The sequence below is a fragment of the Rhizophagus irregularis genome, chromosome 12, assembly GCF_026210795.1.
Source record: "Rhizophagus irregularis chromosome 12, complete sequence".
Taxonomy (NCBI): Eukaryota; Fungi; Glomeromycota; class Glomeromycetes; order Glomerales; family Glomeraceae; genus Rhizophagus; species Rhizophagus irregularis.
In genome coordinates, this window is record NC_089440.1 from 3,268,184 (window position 1) to 3,281,488 (window position 13,305).

Sequence of the window (13,305 nt, forward strand, 5' to 3'; positions counted from 1 at the left end):
ATTTTAGATCTTCAATTTCAATGACGAAGCATTACGTTACGTTGTTAATGCGTTAAGTTTTTTCACAAGTTTTCAGTTTTTCCGTTTTTTCTTCAAAAAACAAAATAAAAAACAAAGAATGGCTCAAAATCAAAATAATGAAACTAACGTATTAGCTCCTGAAGCAGTTTTGTCAATTCTTGACACAAGTTTAAAACCTACTGAGGAAGGTACGGATATAATACTTGGATCAAGTCAAGATGCTTTGGCAGCATTATTTCACTCAATTATGCAGGCCGTAGGTTTTCGGCTTGTCGGGCTTGGTGAAGAAGATAATTCAGGTGAGTTTGATTTAATATTTATGACATTCTGAATTTTATATGAATTAAATAACAAATTACTAAACTCTTTTATAGAAGAGGATAATAAAATTACTAACAGAGATACAGAGGGCAATGTTGTTGGGTTACCGAAAGGATGGAATGCGCATGGTCCCAATTCTTACGCTTTTAGATATAAACATCCACAATCATCATTCACATTCTTAATCAAATGTATGCGATTGTCCAATAAGTTCATAGTTCACGGTATGGGAATCGAGGTAATAATAATAAAATTTATCTACTTTTTTCTTTTTTTTTGATTGATCATAGAATTTTCATAAATCTAAATTAATATATTAATTATTTAGGATAACAGAACAGTAACTTTTGAAGTGATCACGGACGATTATACATCCCCATCGTTTTTCCCACTTACAACAGAAAAACATAATGTAGAACCTATTGTTCATGGATTCATATCATCAAGTCGTATCAAAGATATGATAAATAATTATAAAATAAATATTGTGCAAAAATTAATTCCAGGATTAAATAAACCCGGATACGAAGAAAGTGGTACAACGTAAGTAAGAATAATGTAAAATTTCAGCTATAAGAAATTCGATCTTCATTTAAATTTTTATTATTAATAACATTTAATATAGAACAACAACTGCGCAGCCTAGTGCTACCCGTCAACAAGAACCTATTTATAATGATCCCTTACGCATTCCTACGCGTCAGCCGCCACGTGTTCCCCCAATTTTTGATGATCCATTTGGTGGCGATGAGCCATCAAGGTATGATAATATTAAAGCTTTAATCGAATCTTTCTCCAACCCTGCCCTTAACCAACCTCATTATTTCTTTTTAATGCAGTATCAACCCTTTTAACATCGGTCGAGACGATTTAGATCCACTTGGTTCAAATCCAATTTATGGTCCACCAAGGTAAGTTATCTGAAATTCAGATCACAATAATGAAATCATAAAATAATATTTCAATTATCTTAGGTTTGGTGGTGGCGGAATACATCCTTTCGGAGGTCCAAGCAGAGGTGGTGGAATGTTTGTAGGTCCAGATCATCCTATATTTGGACGTGGTGGTGGTGGTGGTGGTGGAATATATGGAGGACCACAACCTTTACCAAGGTATGAATGTATTTAAATTAAGTGATTCTTCGAATTTTTTTAATTTAATATTCATACTAATCATATATTAATTAATAATAGAGGATCTGTTCCACCTGGCGCTAGATTTGATCCAATTGGTCCATTTGGACCCGTGGGTACACCACGTGGCAGATTTGGACGAGGAAATCGAACTAGGTAAATTTGTTAAAAGAGAAATAATATTCTTATTTACTAGTTATTATTAATACTAATAATTATTCTCCCTCTAAAATGAATAGTGGTGATCCTGATAATGATGAACTACCTCCTCCAGTAAGTTAATAAAAATCCCACTTTATAATTTAATCTTTTGAGCTAATTATTTTCTTCATTATTATAGGGATATAATGATATGTTCATGTAGTGGATAATTTTTCATCTTGATAATCTTAATATATGTTTATAAATTTTAAGATTACAATACACATATCATTTTTATTTATGTAGTATATTTAAATGTAAAAGTTCTATTAAATATTGATGATTTCAATTTTTTTTTTTTTTGTAATTATTATTTATACATAACCTAAATAAAGATCTATTTTTTGATTCGTTCTAATTCCCCTTTGACATCATCTAATTCCTTTGTAGTTTTTTCTAACTTATTTTTATAGATGGTTAATTGTTCTTGTACCTTTTTAGTTGCCTCTTCAATTTTTCGAATTTCATCTACTTCAGCTTGTACACCTATAAAAAAAACAAACAAAATAAATTTATATAAAATAAATAAAAAAAAATAATAAAGCATAAATTTTTTAAGACACAAAACTGTATGGATTAGTAGGTGTAGATCGAGGTGGTAATCCAGCAGAAGGATGTTGTAAAAATAAACTATGCAAATATTCTGTTGGTTCTGTGAATACCTATTTTTTAAAAAAAAAAATAAATATATATATATATATATATAAACTTTTTTAAAATCATTTACTATTTAAATTAATTAATTTTTTAATTGAATTTTTTTTTCTTTACCAATTCATCATATTGAAAACTTTGAACTGGTTTATTCTTATTAGCCGTAGATATAGAACCATCCTCTTCATAAGGGTGTAACCTTAAATTATGATAAAGTGTTACAGGTTTTTCACCACTTTCAGGAACAAATTGTAATTTCATAGTTAATTCAAATTCTCCCCATCCTGTTTCAGTAAGTTCAAAAGGTGGATGTTCTATCACTAAACCAAAAAAAAAAAAAACAATTTTTGTAAATTAAATGTAAATTAAATATGAAATAATATATATATTATAATTTCTAATCAATTAATTTTTTACCTCGTTGAGGATTCGCGTAAGTTTCGTGTAATTTAAAAGTTACTTTTTTAACAAAAAAACTAATATCCTCATTATTTAAACCTCTAACTGATACTGTCCATTTATGTGTATGATCTGAATCAGGAATCTTTTTTTGTGGTAATAAAGTTGCTACGTTTCCATATACTATTGGTCTTACAACTGTTACTCCCTTATTTCATTTTAATAAAAGAGTTTGTTAGTCGTTTTAATAGTTTATAAAAAAAAAAAGAGGTGAAACGAAAAGTTTGTAAAATAAGAATCAAAATACTTTTGTTCTCTTGTTTGACATTTTTTCGGAAAATATTAAAAAAAAAAAATTTTAATTCTGGAGATCTGTTTTACATATTTTCTAATATCACGTGAAGTATTATAATTTTTGTAATACAAACTCATTATCTATGATCTATCAGTAATTCTCTATATTCTCTAATGTATTAAATCATGAATAATATAAAGGCAAAATTATTTTAATTAAATCATAAATTTTATTAAAAAAAAAAAAAACTTTCTTTTTAAAGATACAACAAGTAAAAGAAAAAAGAAAAAAAAAAAAGAAAAAAAAACATAAAAAATTGTAAAAAAATAATATATTTTTAAATAAAAAAGTATTGAAAAAAAAACATGAAATGAAGAATTTATTTTTAAAATTATTAGGAAATGTCTGTTATTATAATAATACAATTATTTCCCATAGAGAGATCGGAAATAATATAATTATTTCTTCGTTCCTTTTAACCTAAATCTCAGAAAAATATGTCTATGTATTTGATATATATGTTAAAACTACAAAGTACAATTAGTACAATTGAAAAAACAGGGTGATGTATAAGAAAAGAAATATATAAACTTAATAATATGTAAACATTCTAATAGAAAATCAAAACTGTAAACTGTAAATAAAAAAAAAAAAGAGATGAAATAAGAGAAAAATAAAAAAAAAATAAAATAAAATAATTCATTGCAAACATAAGTTAAGTCATAACAATTGTGTGCTAAAAAGAATAATAATATTAATATGCATACAGTTTTTAATTTCCAATATAATTGACATTAGTTATAATATCTTTAATAACAAGTCGTGTCATTTCAAAAGATTGTTTTATACAACTATGATGCAATCGATTGGAAAGGGGGTGCATGCACATCAAATAATCCGGACCTATTCTCAGTATGCTCAGTAAAATTTGTCGTCGATACATCATCATCTGTTACGGCAAACGGAATGGCAGATGCGTGTAGTCGAGTTGGACGATAAGCAAAATTCTGAGAGGGATCTGGTCCTCTAGGTTGTCTAATCGGAAATACTATTGTACCACCGTCATTGCTAAAATTTAATCATTTGTTAATTCATAATTCTAAATATAAAACATTTGTATAAAAAAAGATCAATCTGTTAACTTACAGCCATGATCTTCTAAAAGGTGATCGCGACAGTGGGGAAGCATCACCTCTTATAGATCTATTTGAAGGACTTTCTGATAAACCTGAGCTTGCTAATAATTGCGCAGCCGCACGTTTACCAAATGAACCATTTCTAGGTGTCTGCTAAATCAAAAGAATTATTTTTAATTGTTAATAATATTAAAAAATATATAAAAAGATGACAATATAAAATATTGAAAAAAAAATAAACCTTTATGTTTATAGCTGCAGATGCTGGTTTGCGAACAATTCTCAAAACTTTATCTTCACCATCACCCTCATTGTAATAATATAATTGAAGTTTTTGAGCAATTAATTGTAATGTACGTCGATGCGCACTTGAGAGAGTTTTTGAAAATACCAATTCTTCACGTGATTTGTCATCACGAAAGATGATTACTTGATCATAGAATTTTAGTGTTTCTGGATCATTAAGATCAAGTTGATCTGGTGCTAATAAATATAAATAAAAACCTTTATAAGTAATTAAATAATATTATTTTATCATGTTCATAATAAAAGATTTACCAGGACTCTTTATCGTAGAATCTCTTTTTTCTTTGTCGTTCCTTCCATTATCGCTTTTATCTATTTTTGGTTTATCGAGAAAATCATTGTCGGTTTTAATCAATAGCGGTTCTTGATCAACCTTCTCTTTATCAGCTTTTTGTTTTTCTAACTTTTCTCTTTCTTTAGCTTCTCTTTCTGCAGCTGGTAAAACACGTTTATATTCAACTCTAAGTTTTCTACCAGCAACCTCATAACCATTTAATGCGGATACCACAAGATCTGTATCTTCTGGCGTTCGGTAATTAGCAAAAGCTAATCCTCTAAAAACACCATTATCGAAATGGTAATTAAACGCATATGGTTTAGGTATATCGAGGGTATTCTAACGAAATATGTATGTGAGTTTTTGAAATAAGAATTTTTATTGGATCGGAAATTTTCATGAATTTGATCCGAAAAAAAAATTTTTTTTTTATATGTACTATATGTACATAATTTTTTTTTTTTCGAATCGATATAAATGATAGTAAATCATTTTTTATTGATTCAAATATCTTTAAACTTACAAGAGTAGCTAATAATGCATCTCGTTTTATGGAGAATGGAATATTTTTTATAACAATGGCTGTTGGAATTGTTTCTTGCGCGCCATTACTAGCTTCACTGTCGCTCTGAGCGGCAGAATTAGTAGTCTTTTCATACCAAAGCTAAAAAGGAAATGAATCAAATTAGATAATAAATAATATAATAATGTATCACTCACTTCTTTTTAGTTTTGGGTGATAATGATAATTATAATGGAAAAGAAAAAAAGGTAAGGACATCATACCTTTGAACGTCGTTTCTCTTTTCTTCGTTGACTATCAGCTTTTTTAAGTTTAAAAGAGTTTGACCTGGAAATTGCATGATCAGAATCGACTTCGAACGTTTCGTCGAAAGAGAACTCTATGTCATCCCCCATTTTGTATATAATTATATAAATAATTTATTCAACAAAACGTAAAATATAATCTTAAAAAGAGAGAAGATGTAAAGAATTTAAAGGCAAACAAAAAATTAATAAGGCAATTTTTTTTTTTTGAAAAAATTTGTTCTAAAAAAGAGATGTAAAGATGAAGAAAGAAGAAAGGTTGAAAACACGATATAATAAATAATGTGTTTTCAAAACACTTTCAAATCTATAATAAACCGTTGGACTTTATATTTTTTTTTTCTTTTTCTTTGGAAAAGTTATTTCCAAAAATTAAAAAAAAATAAAGTGAGTGAGAAATTTTAGTTGATATGTAAAAAAAAAAAGATAAATTGTAGATAAATAAAATCAAAAAAAATAAAAATAAAAAATAAAAATCAATGAAATAATAATAAACGAAAAGATTAAAAAAAATAAAGCTCGATAAAACAAAGAGTACAAAGCGGTAAGCGGAACAAGAGCGTGAAGTGTCAAAACGTTACCACTTCACCCCTGAAAGCACGCTCGACTTCGCAACGAGAAAAACAAGTCTTTTAAAAAAAAAAGGAACCTTTTTATGCAAAGCTGAACAAATTCTCATTACATTAACTGTTACATCCAGTTACCTTAATTCAAACACCCTCCCCCCTTTACTAGCTTCTTTTTACTTGTTATTCCACAAAAAAAAAAAAAAAAAATTTGATCCGAAAAAATAATATTGTGTGACGTCATGTATTTAGTTATCATTCTTTTTCAAATCTATTTGTTGTTAGCATAGTTAAACAGAAGTACATTGAATTTTCTAAAAATCAATCCGAGTGAACTTCACCCAGCCCAGTTTTACTTTATTCGTGCTTATCATTGGGAAGTCAAATGACTGACAATGTTTACTTTTAAGATATATTTGCGTTTGCATTCTGCATGAAGAAGAAATTTTTTTTTTTTTTTTCTTTCTCAAATTGTAAATTTTACAATGTGTTTATTCTTTAAATACAAGCCATAATTAGAATTTATTGATATAATATTCTTATATTGTCATTATATTGTCAAAGAAAAAAAAATCGGTAACGAATCTTGCGCCTCTTTTTTCTAGTCATAAGAAAAACAAATGCATGCGATTTGTAATTCGTCCTTAAAATCCCAAAAAAGAAATAAAAAAAAATTACGAAATAACGAAGCATATGTAAATAAGTTATATATAATCATATAACCGTTATATCCTTTGTATAAGATGATTGTAGAAATTCCATGTGTAAGAAAGGAAAAAGAAATCACGCGTCTTTTTTGTTCCCCGCAGATTTTTCTCCACTTCACATTTTATCAATTGATTTCAAATTTGATTTTTAATTAAATAACTATATAATAATAATATTAAAAATAACAATGACTGCGGTAATTAATACGAGTGGATTATTGACTTGCATACAGTGTTTATGTAAATTTAAATTATATAAATAAAAAGCCTATTATTAAACAAGAATTAATACAAGTTATAATTTATCATTTGCTCATTCACACTTATTCCTGTTTAGTCTATTATGAATCTAGAAACAAGTTTTTTTAAAAAAAAAAGTTCTTAGAATATCTTACATTAGGGAAAATGGTGTGACATTACACATATCAGATATCGAAATACTAAATTTTTTTTTTTTTTGCCCTGCATGCTACTTTTTTTTAATTAACCGGAGGTGGTGTTATTAAAATTCACAAGATTATAATGATAGTATATATCAGATGTTCTCAGTGGTATGTATCCATAATATCATGCAAAGGAAATAATTGATGAGATTTACAATCGAAAGTCGAAGGTCATTTCCCGGGCATTCTGGTTTAAGACCAGTAAAAGTAATATCTATTTTTTTTATTTTTTTTTTAACGGCACATTGCTGATCCATTGTTCTTGGCGCGTCATTTGTTTTAATTTGATTGGATGAAATTCTTTCACACCATTAAATATTTTTAAAATATAAATTGAAACTTAAAATTCTTACTTCGTAAAAATATTTAATATTTTAATTAGCTAATGAGAATCAATTTTTTCAACTTACATATGATTTTCGAATAATAATTAACCATTTATAATATATATATACAGTATATATAAAATAATAATAATTAATAATTAATATATATATATATAAATAATAATATATGTGTGCGTCATATTTTATAGTTTAATTTTAGCTTTAATTATAATTAATTGTTTTTTTCGAATTTGATACACCGATTATATGGTAATCAATATTTTATATGCAAGACACGATATGACATGATGCGGTATACATACGTAAAAATATGGGATAAAATATATTTATTATGTGATTATTCAAACCAATTTTTTTTTATAACGCGAAAGTATCAAAGTCATGAAATAAAATAATAAAATTTAACATTATGTTAAAAAAAGAACTAAAATTAGATTAAAACTTCAAGATTATCATTTATTTAATTATATTTATTTAATTACTGGAGCGCCTCTTAAAATATTTGTTATTTTGCAGTATAATTTTTCTTAATTATTCGAAAATTCTTTCGAAAATTATGTGATCATTTTAAATGAGTTGCACCCGTCATGCATGCCAATTTCGTTTGATTGATTTGTTATATCTTAATGTTAGATTTGTTTGTTTGTCTGAATCTGTTGTTTTTTTTTTACCTTGATTCTCGTGATTTGTGTGAGATCTGATAGATCGAACATTTCTTAGTTGCAACATAAAGTCGTGTAATAATTTGTACCAATTTTGAATGAAAATAATATACAGTAAATGTCATAATTCGTTGAAATATTAATGTCATTTTACCTCTATAATTTCTTCTACATTGTAAAAAAAGTAGTACCTGTTAAAATATATGATTAGAAGATTTTTGAATTATTTCGCCGAATATATATAAATATTTTTTTTTTAAAAAAAAAAAATTTGATTTTACTGAAATTATGTATACATAGAAATAAACGCCACACAGCGTACAATCCATACACTAGATCTATATGACATTTTACCGAATGTTATTCTTTTTGGATGGTTGATGTTATACATATTGTATTTTCATGTACTTTATATAACTTCTATTCCAATATGATGAAATACTTTCATGTACTTTATATAATTCCCCTATTCCAATATGATGAAAGTAAAATACTTTACTGCAATTAATATAAATTCAGCAAAAGCGGTTAGAATGTTAGAATGATATAATTATTGAGTCGTTATTTATTTATGAGGATTTTTGCAGAACACTTGACAATTTATAATAATTTATAATAATTTATAATAATTTATAATAATTTATCGTTTTTTTTTAAAAATATATATATATATATATATATATATTTTATTAATAAAAAATCACACATAAAAGGAATACTTAAAAAGAACTATACAATCTATTTTTAAAAAAAAACTATTTATATATATATACACACAAAACAGTATATATAATTATTTTTTTAGTCATCATTCATTAAATATTTTTTAATATAAATTATTTAATGAATTAGCTAATACGGAATCAATAGTAACATTCCTATCACGAGAATTCTTTCTAGGAAATTTACGGTTGTTACTATTAATATTAAATGAAGAACCAATATTCATCATAATATTATCATTACTATTATTATTATTATTAATATTATTAATTATTGATTGAAATATAAATGGAGAAGTTGGAGTATTTGGAGGTACAGTAATTGGAGAAGGTGGTGATGTTGGAGATAATAAACCATTAATAGTAATAGCCGAATGATAGGAAGATGAAGAAATTGGAGAAAATGGTGTATTTGGTGTATTTGGAGGAGCCAAAGGTGAATAAAATACAGATGAAATACTGGAATTTGGAGTATTTGGAGGGACCATAATGTTTTCAGGTGAAATTGGTGTATTTGGAGGTACAAGAGTATTTGGTGATTTTGAAATCATTTTAGAATTAACAGCCGATATATATGAATTATTTAATAGTAAATTTGGAGTATTTGGAGGAACAGTTAATCCGGCAGTTAATGGAACATCCTCTAAAATATCATCTCTTTCCAAAAAATCTTTCTCATTAATAGACGAAATAATAGAAGGTGGTAAAATAATGGATTTTGTAAAAGTAGTAGTTTTTGGAGTACGAGGAAGAGAACGGGGAATGATACGTTTAAAAGCTGGAGAAGAAGGAGTATTTGGTGGAGGAGAAATACAAAAATAAGCAGAACCTAATGGAGTAGGAGGTTCAGCAGTATCAAGAGGAGAAGGAGAATTTGGTAAAGAGAAAGTAACACGACGAGGAGTTGGGGTTATAACACTTGAAGAATTTAACCATTCTAAAATATCAGATTTTGAATTTTCGGACAAGTTAGAACCAATATCACCAGTTGTAAGAGATAAAGTTTCCCATTCATTATCTTTTGAAATTTCATCAGAAGATCTAAAAAAATTCGATAAAATTTGTTTTTCTTCAACTTCATCAACAGATTCGGCTAATCTTTTAACGAATCTAGCAGGAATATTTCCATTAATAAAAGATTCATTCTTTATAATTTTTTGATTTCTTTCTTGAACAGATAAACCAAAATAATACCAAACCAAAATCTCATCAATTATACTACAATAAGGTTCATTTAAATTTAACAAAGTAGCAAAATTTAGCAAACCAAAAAAATCCAAAGTAGATTTTATATTTGAAGCCAAAGTAGAAGTTAAAATATCATCAAATTTGACTTCATCATTATTAAATAACCATTGTAATAAACTATCAATTATTTCAATAGAAATATTTGGTAATTCAATACATAAAATTGGTAAACCATCAGCTTCTTGCGTCAATTCCTTTAACGAAGAATCATTAATAAAATCACTGGAAGTATTAGTTAAATTAAAAGAAGATTGAGAAGCATAATCAGTATACTGAGTTGATAAATCATAAAATAATGCGGATTTTTGCATAAGATTATTTGATTGCTTCACATTAATCTTGTATGACAATTTTAAAGCAGCTTCTGTCGTGATATGTAACATGAAAAGAGCTGTTGTAGGTAAAATTGATGATGGGGATAAGATTTGCGATGTTTTTTCATTTTGTTCTTTGTTAATAACTTCCAATGGGAAAGCTTTAATATTGAGCGAAGAAGTTTTGATTGGCATTTTTAAGAATTGAAAAGGGCAGTGAAAAAAAAAAAAAAAAGAGATCAAAAAAAATTTTTTGCAAGAAAAAAAAGTGAAAATATAAATGAGAACTGGGAAGAAAACAAAAGATCTACTCTTGTATATTTAAATATATGTATTGTATATAAAGGGAATTTTTTCAAAAAAAAATCTTTTTTTTGTTTTTTATTTTTATTTTTTCGTATGAAATAAGAATAATCAATATTCCCTTCAATACTTTTTTTTAATTTTTTCTTAAAAAAAAATTTTTAATTTTTTTTTTTTTGAAAAATTTTACGATCTTTTTCACGGTGTATTTATAATTGACTAATTTTTCCTGCATAAACTAATTTAACATGGTGTTTCATAATATAATATACTTTTTTTCTTTGTATTCTTAAATGTAAATCAAGATAATGTCGTGTAGTGCGTGTGCTAAATTGTTGTTTAAATTTAGATATGTTACATTTAAATAAATTATACCGTACGATCCGAATGAAAATCCGTAATTAAACTTTGTTTAATAGAAATGTTTTTTTCCTTTGTTTTGAATCCACTAACCTTTTATTTTTTAATGGTTCTTGGGAGGAGAGATTATTATTATTAAAAATTAATGATAACTCTTTGTCTCTTTTTTTTAAAACATTCTTAAAAAAAAAATAAATTAATTAATATGTAATACAAAACTGTTGACGTCACTTAATTTAGCCAATAGGAATAATTTATTAAACTTTTTTATTTCTAAAATAAGGTTTATTGTGTTTCTTTTTTGTTGATATTATCCATTTGTTTACGAAATATGGTATCGAAATTTTTTTTCATTCTTTATATTGACTACAATAGAATGAACAGATAATAGTAATTATCTTAAGGATGTTCTGCGGATTTATATTTATTGTTTCGTTACTATTTTAAGAAACGTTAGTTTCTTTTCCTTTTCCTCGCTTCTCTCCTGCATTTTATTTAAGGTAATGAATTGATTATCACGTCATTACATTATTATTATCGAAATTGGAAAAATCAAACATCTTTAATTCCTCCTGTATCAAAAGAGAGAGGAAACCCCAAAAATGGCAAGACTCACTGAACTTCCGTTTATGGTACTTCCGTTTATGGTGTTTCCTGCATAATGTTTCATATTTTTGGTTTCCCCTGGATTAAAGTATTTTGACTTTTGGAAATTTTTGGAAATATTTAAACGAAGTTTAAATTCAGGTGTAACAATGTAGGTTTAAATATGTCAATGTTATTTGTTAATCATGTTACATTTTTTTGAATTTATTACAAATTTACTTAAAGGTCGATGAAAAGAATTAACATTTAAACAAAAAAAGTTCTTTTTTTTTTGACTTGGACAATAACTTTATAGATGTAAACAATGAATGTATTCTTATAGTCCAATTATTATTAATTGTAATATATAGAATATATTATTAATATTTATATAATTATTAGAATATATTTATTCTATATAGATGATAATCTTTTGTTTATAACAACGAAACACTTTTATTCTTTCTTACATTTCCTACTTCTTTTCTTCGACTTTCTATTCTCTTTCCATTTTGGAAAATCATCATTGACATTGAAAATTACTCCATCCTCCCACATTCTTTTGGCAATAATGGTCAAATTTTTAACATCATCAATTCCCGAATGTTTATGCCCTACAAATTCTAATCCATATCTTGTTAACATACCATCTATATTTGTTCTTTCACAATTATAAAATTTTGAAAAAAGTGCTCGTATGTCTACCCAAGGAATTGAAAAATATGATGGTCTATCTATTTGTGAGATTGTACATTGTTTTCTGACGAAATCACGTATATCCCATGGTCCTATATTAAAATTATATTAATATATATTAAATTCAATATAATACTTTACTTCTTTACAAAATACAATATAATACTTTACCATCAGTAATAAAAGCACAGGTATTTTCATAAAATAATTGATATTTGTGTAGGAATTCTTGAAATTTAATCAACACTTCAGGAAATGATGGACTTACATCTATTGTTGTCTTTAAAATCATTATTTTATGAATAATTGATTAGAAAACAATACATAAAAGTGTTACCTGTGATATTCCAGTTAATTCCTTACAAAAATCTGATAATATTGGTTTTACACTTGGTTTAACATATGAATGAAATATCTCTACCTAAATATATAATTTATTTATAATTATTATTTGATGGATTTTTTTAAAAAAAAGAAACGGGGAAATAATTTAAAAATTATATACTATTTCAAATGTATTGCCTTCAAGTAAAATTATTGGAAATTCTATTATCTCATTCTTATAATCGAACCCTCCTCCTTTTTCACATGTTGCTTCAACATCAAAGCATAAATAGTATTGAAACGGTTGTTCTTTCTTGCTAATAAAATATGTAGGTTAATTTTGATTCACAAAAAAAAAAAATGTACAAACTCTTGAAAATCGTACATTTTTGTAACTCCCTCCTCATTCTTTTCATTAAAACTCTTATCATTAGAAATATCTTCGGAGGATTTATTA

At 26.1% G+C, this 13,305-nt stretch overlaps 4 protein-coding genes across 5 annotated transcripts; 1 reads left to right on the forward strand and 3 right to left on the reverse strand.

The window, feature by feature from the left end:
• Nucleotides 1-66: 66 nt before the first annotated feature.
• Nucleotides 67-2,032, forward strand: OCT59_004235 (uncharacterized protein). The gene is made up of 9 exons (XM_025315857.2): nt 67-320; nt 396-580; nt 671-885; nt 968-1,102; nt 1,182-1,253; nt 1,317-1,454; nt 1,536-1,631; nt 1,715-1,748; nt 1,816-2,032. The coding sequence occupies exons 1-9, from the start codon at nt 119-121 to the stop codon at nt 1,837-1,839; spliced, it is 1,101 nt and encodes a 366-aa protein (XP_025181903.1). The 5' UTR covers nt 67-118; the 3' UTR covers nt 1,840-2,032.
• On the reverse strand, nt 1,852-3,073 carry OCT59_004236 (uncharacterized protein). Its single transcript, XM_066148153.1, has 5 exons — nt 3,037-3,073; nt 2,748-2,937; nt 2,448-2,650; nt 2,245-2,338; nt 1,852-2,162 (listed from the first exon to the last, which is right to left on the reverse strand). Exons 1-5 carry the CDS (start codon nt 3,055-3,057, stop codon nt 2,014-2,016), a joined length of 657 nt encoding a protein of 218 aa, XP_065996778.1. The 5' UTR covers nt 3,058-3,073; the 3' UTR covers nt 1,852-2,013.
• Nucleotides 3,074-3,363: 290 nt separating this feature from the next.
• On the reverse strand, nt 3,364-6,329 carry OCT59_004237 (uncharacterized protein). The gene is made up of 7 exons (XM_025315859.2): nt 6,276-6,329; nt 5,530-5,919; nt 5,267-5,407; nt 4,719-5,082; nt 4,402-4,643; nt 4,171-4,310; nt 3,364-4,092 (listed from the first exon to the last, which is right to left on the reverse strand). The coding sequence occupies exons 2-7, from the start codon at nt 5,659-5,661 to the stop codon at nt 3,876-3,878; spliced, it is 1,236 nt and encodes a 411-aa protein (XP_025181905.1). The 5' UTR covers nt 5,662-5,919; nt 6,276-6,329; the 3' UTR covers nt 3,364-3,875.
• A 2,628-nt stretch (nt 6,330-8,957) lies between these two features.
• Nucleotides 8,958-10,775, reverse strand: OCT59_004238 (uncharacterized protein; the record flags this gene model as incomplete). 2 transcript variants are annotated; one of them, XM_066148154.1, is made up of 2 exons in its annotated part: nt 8,958-10,236; nt 10,353-10,360. In XM_066148154.1, the coding sequence occupies 2 exons, from the start codon at nt 10,358-10,360 to the stop codon at nt 9,123-9,125; spliced, it is 1,122 nt and encodes a 373-aa protein (XP_065996779.1). The 2 variants fall into 2 exon arrangements, with proteins under 2 accessions (XP_065996779.1, XP_025181906.1); XM_025315860.2 differs by having other exon boundaries at nt 9,123-10,775.
• Between the last annotated feature and the right edge of the window lie 2,530 nt (nt 10,776-13,305).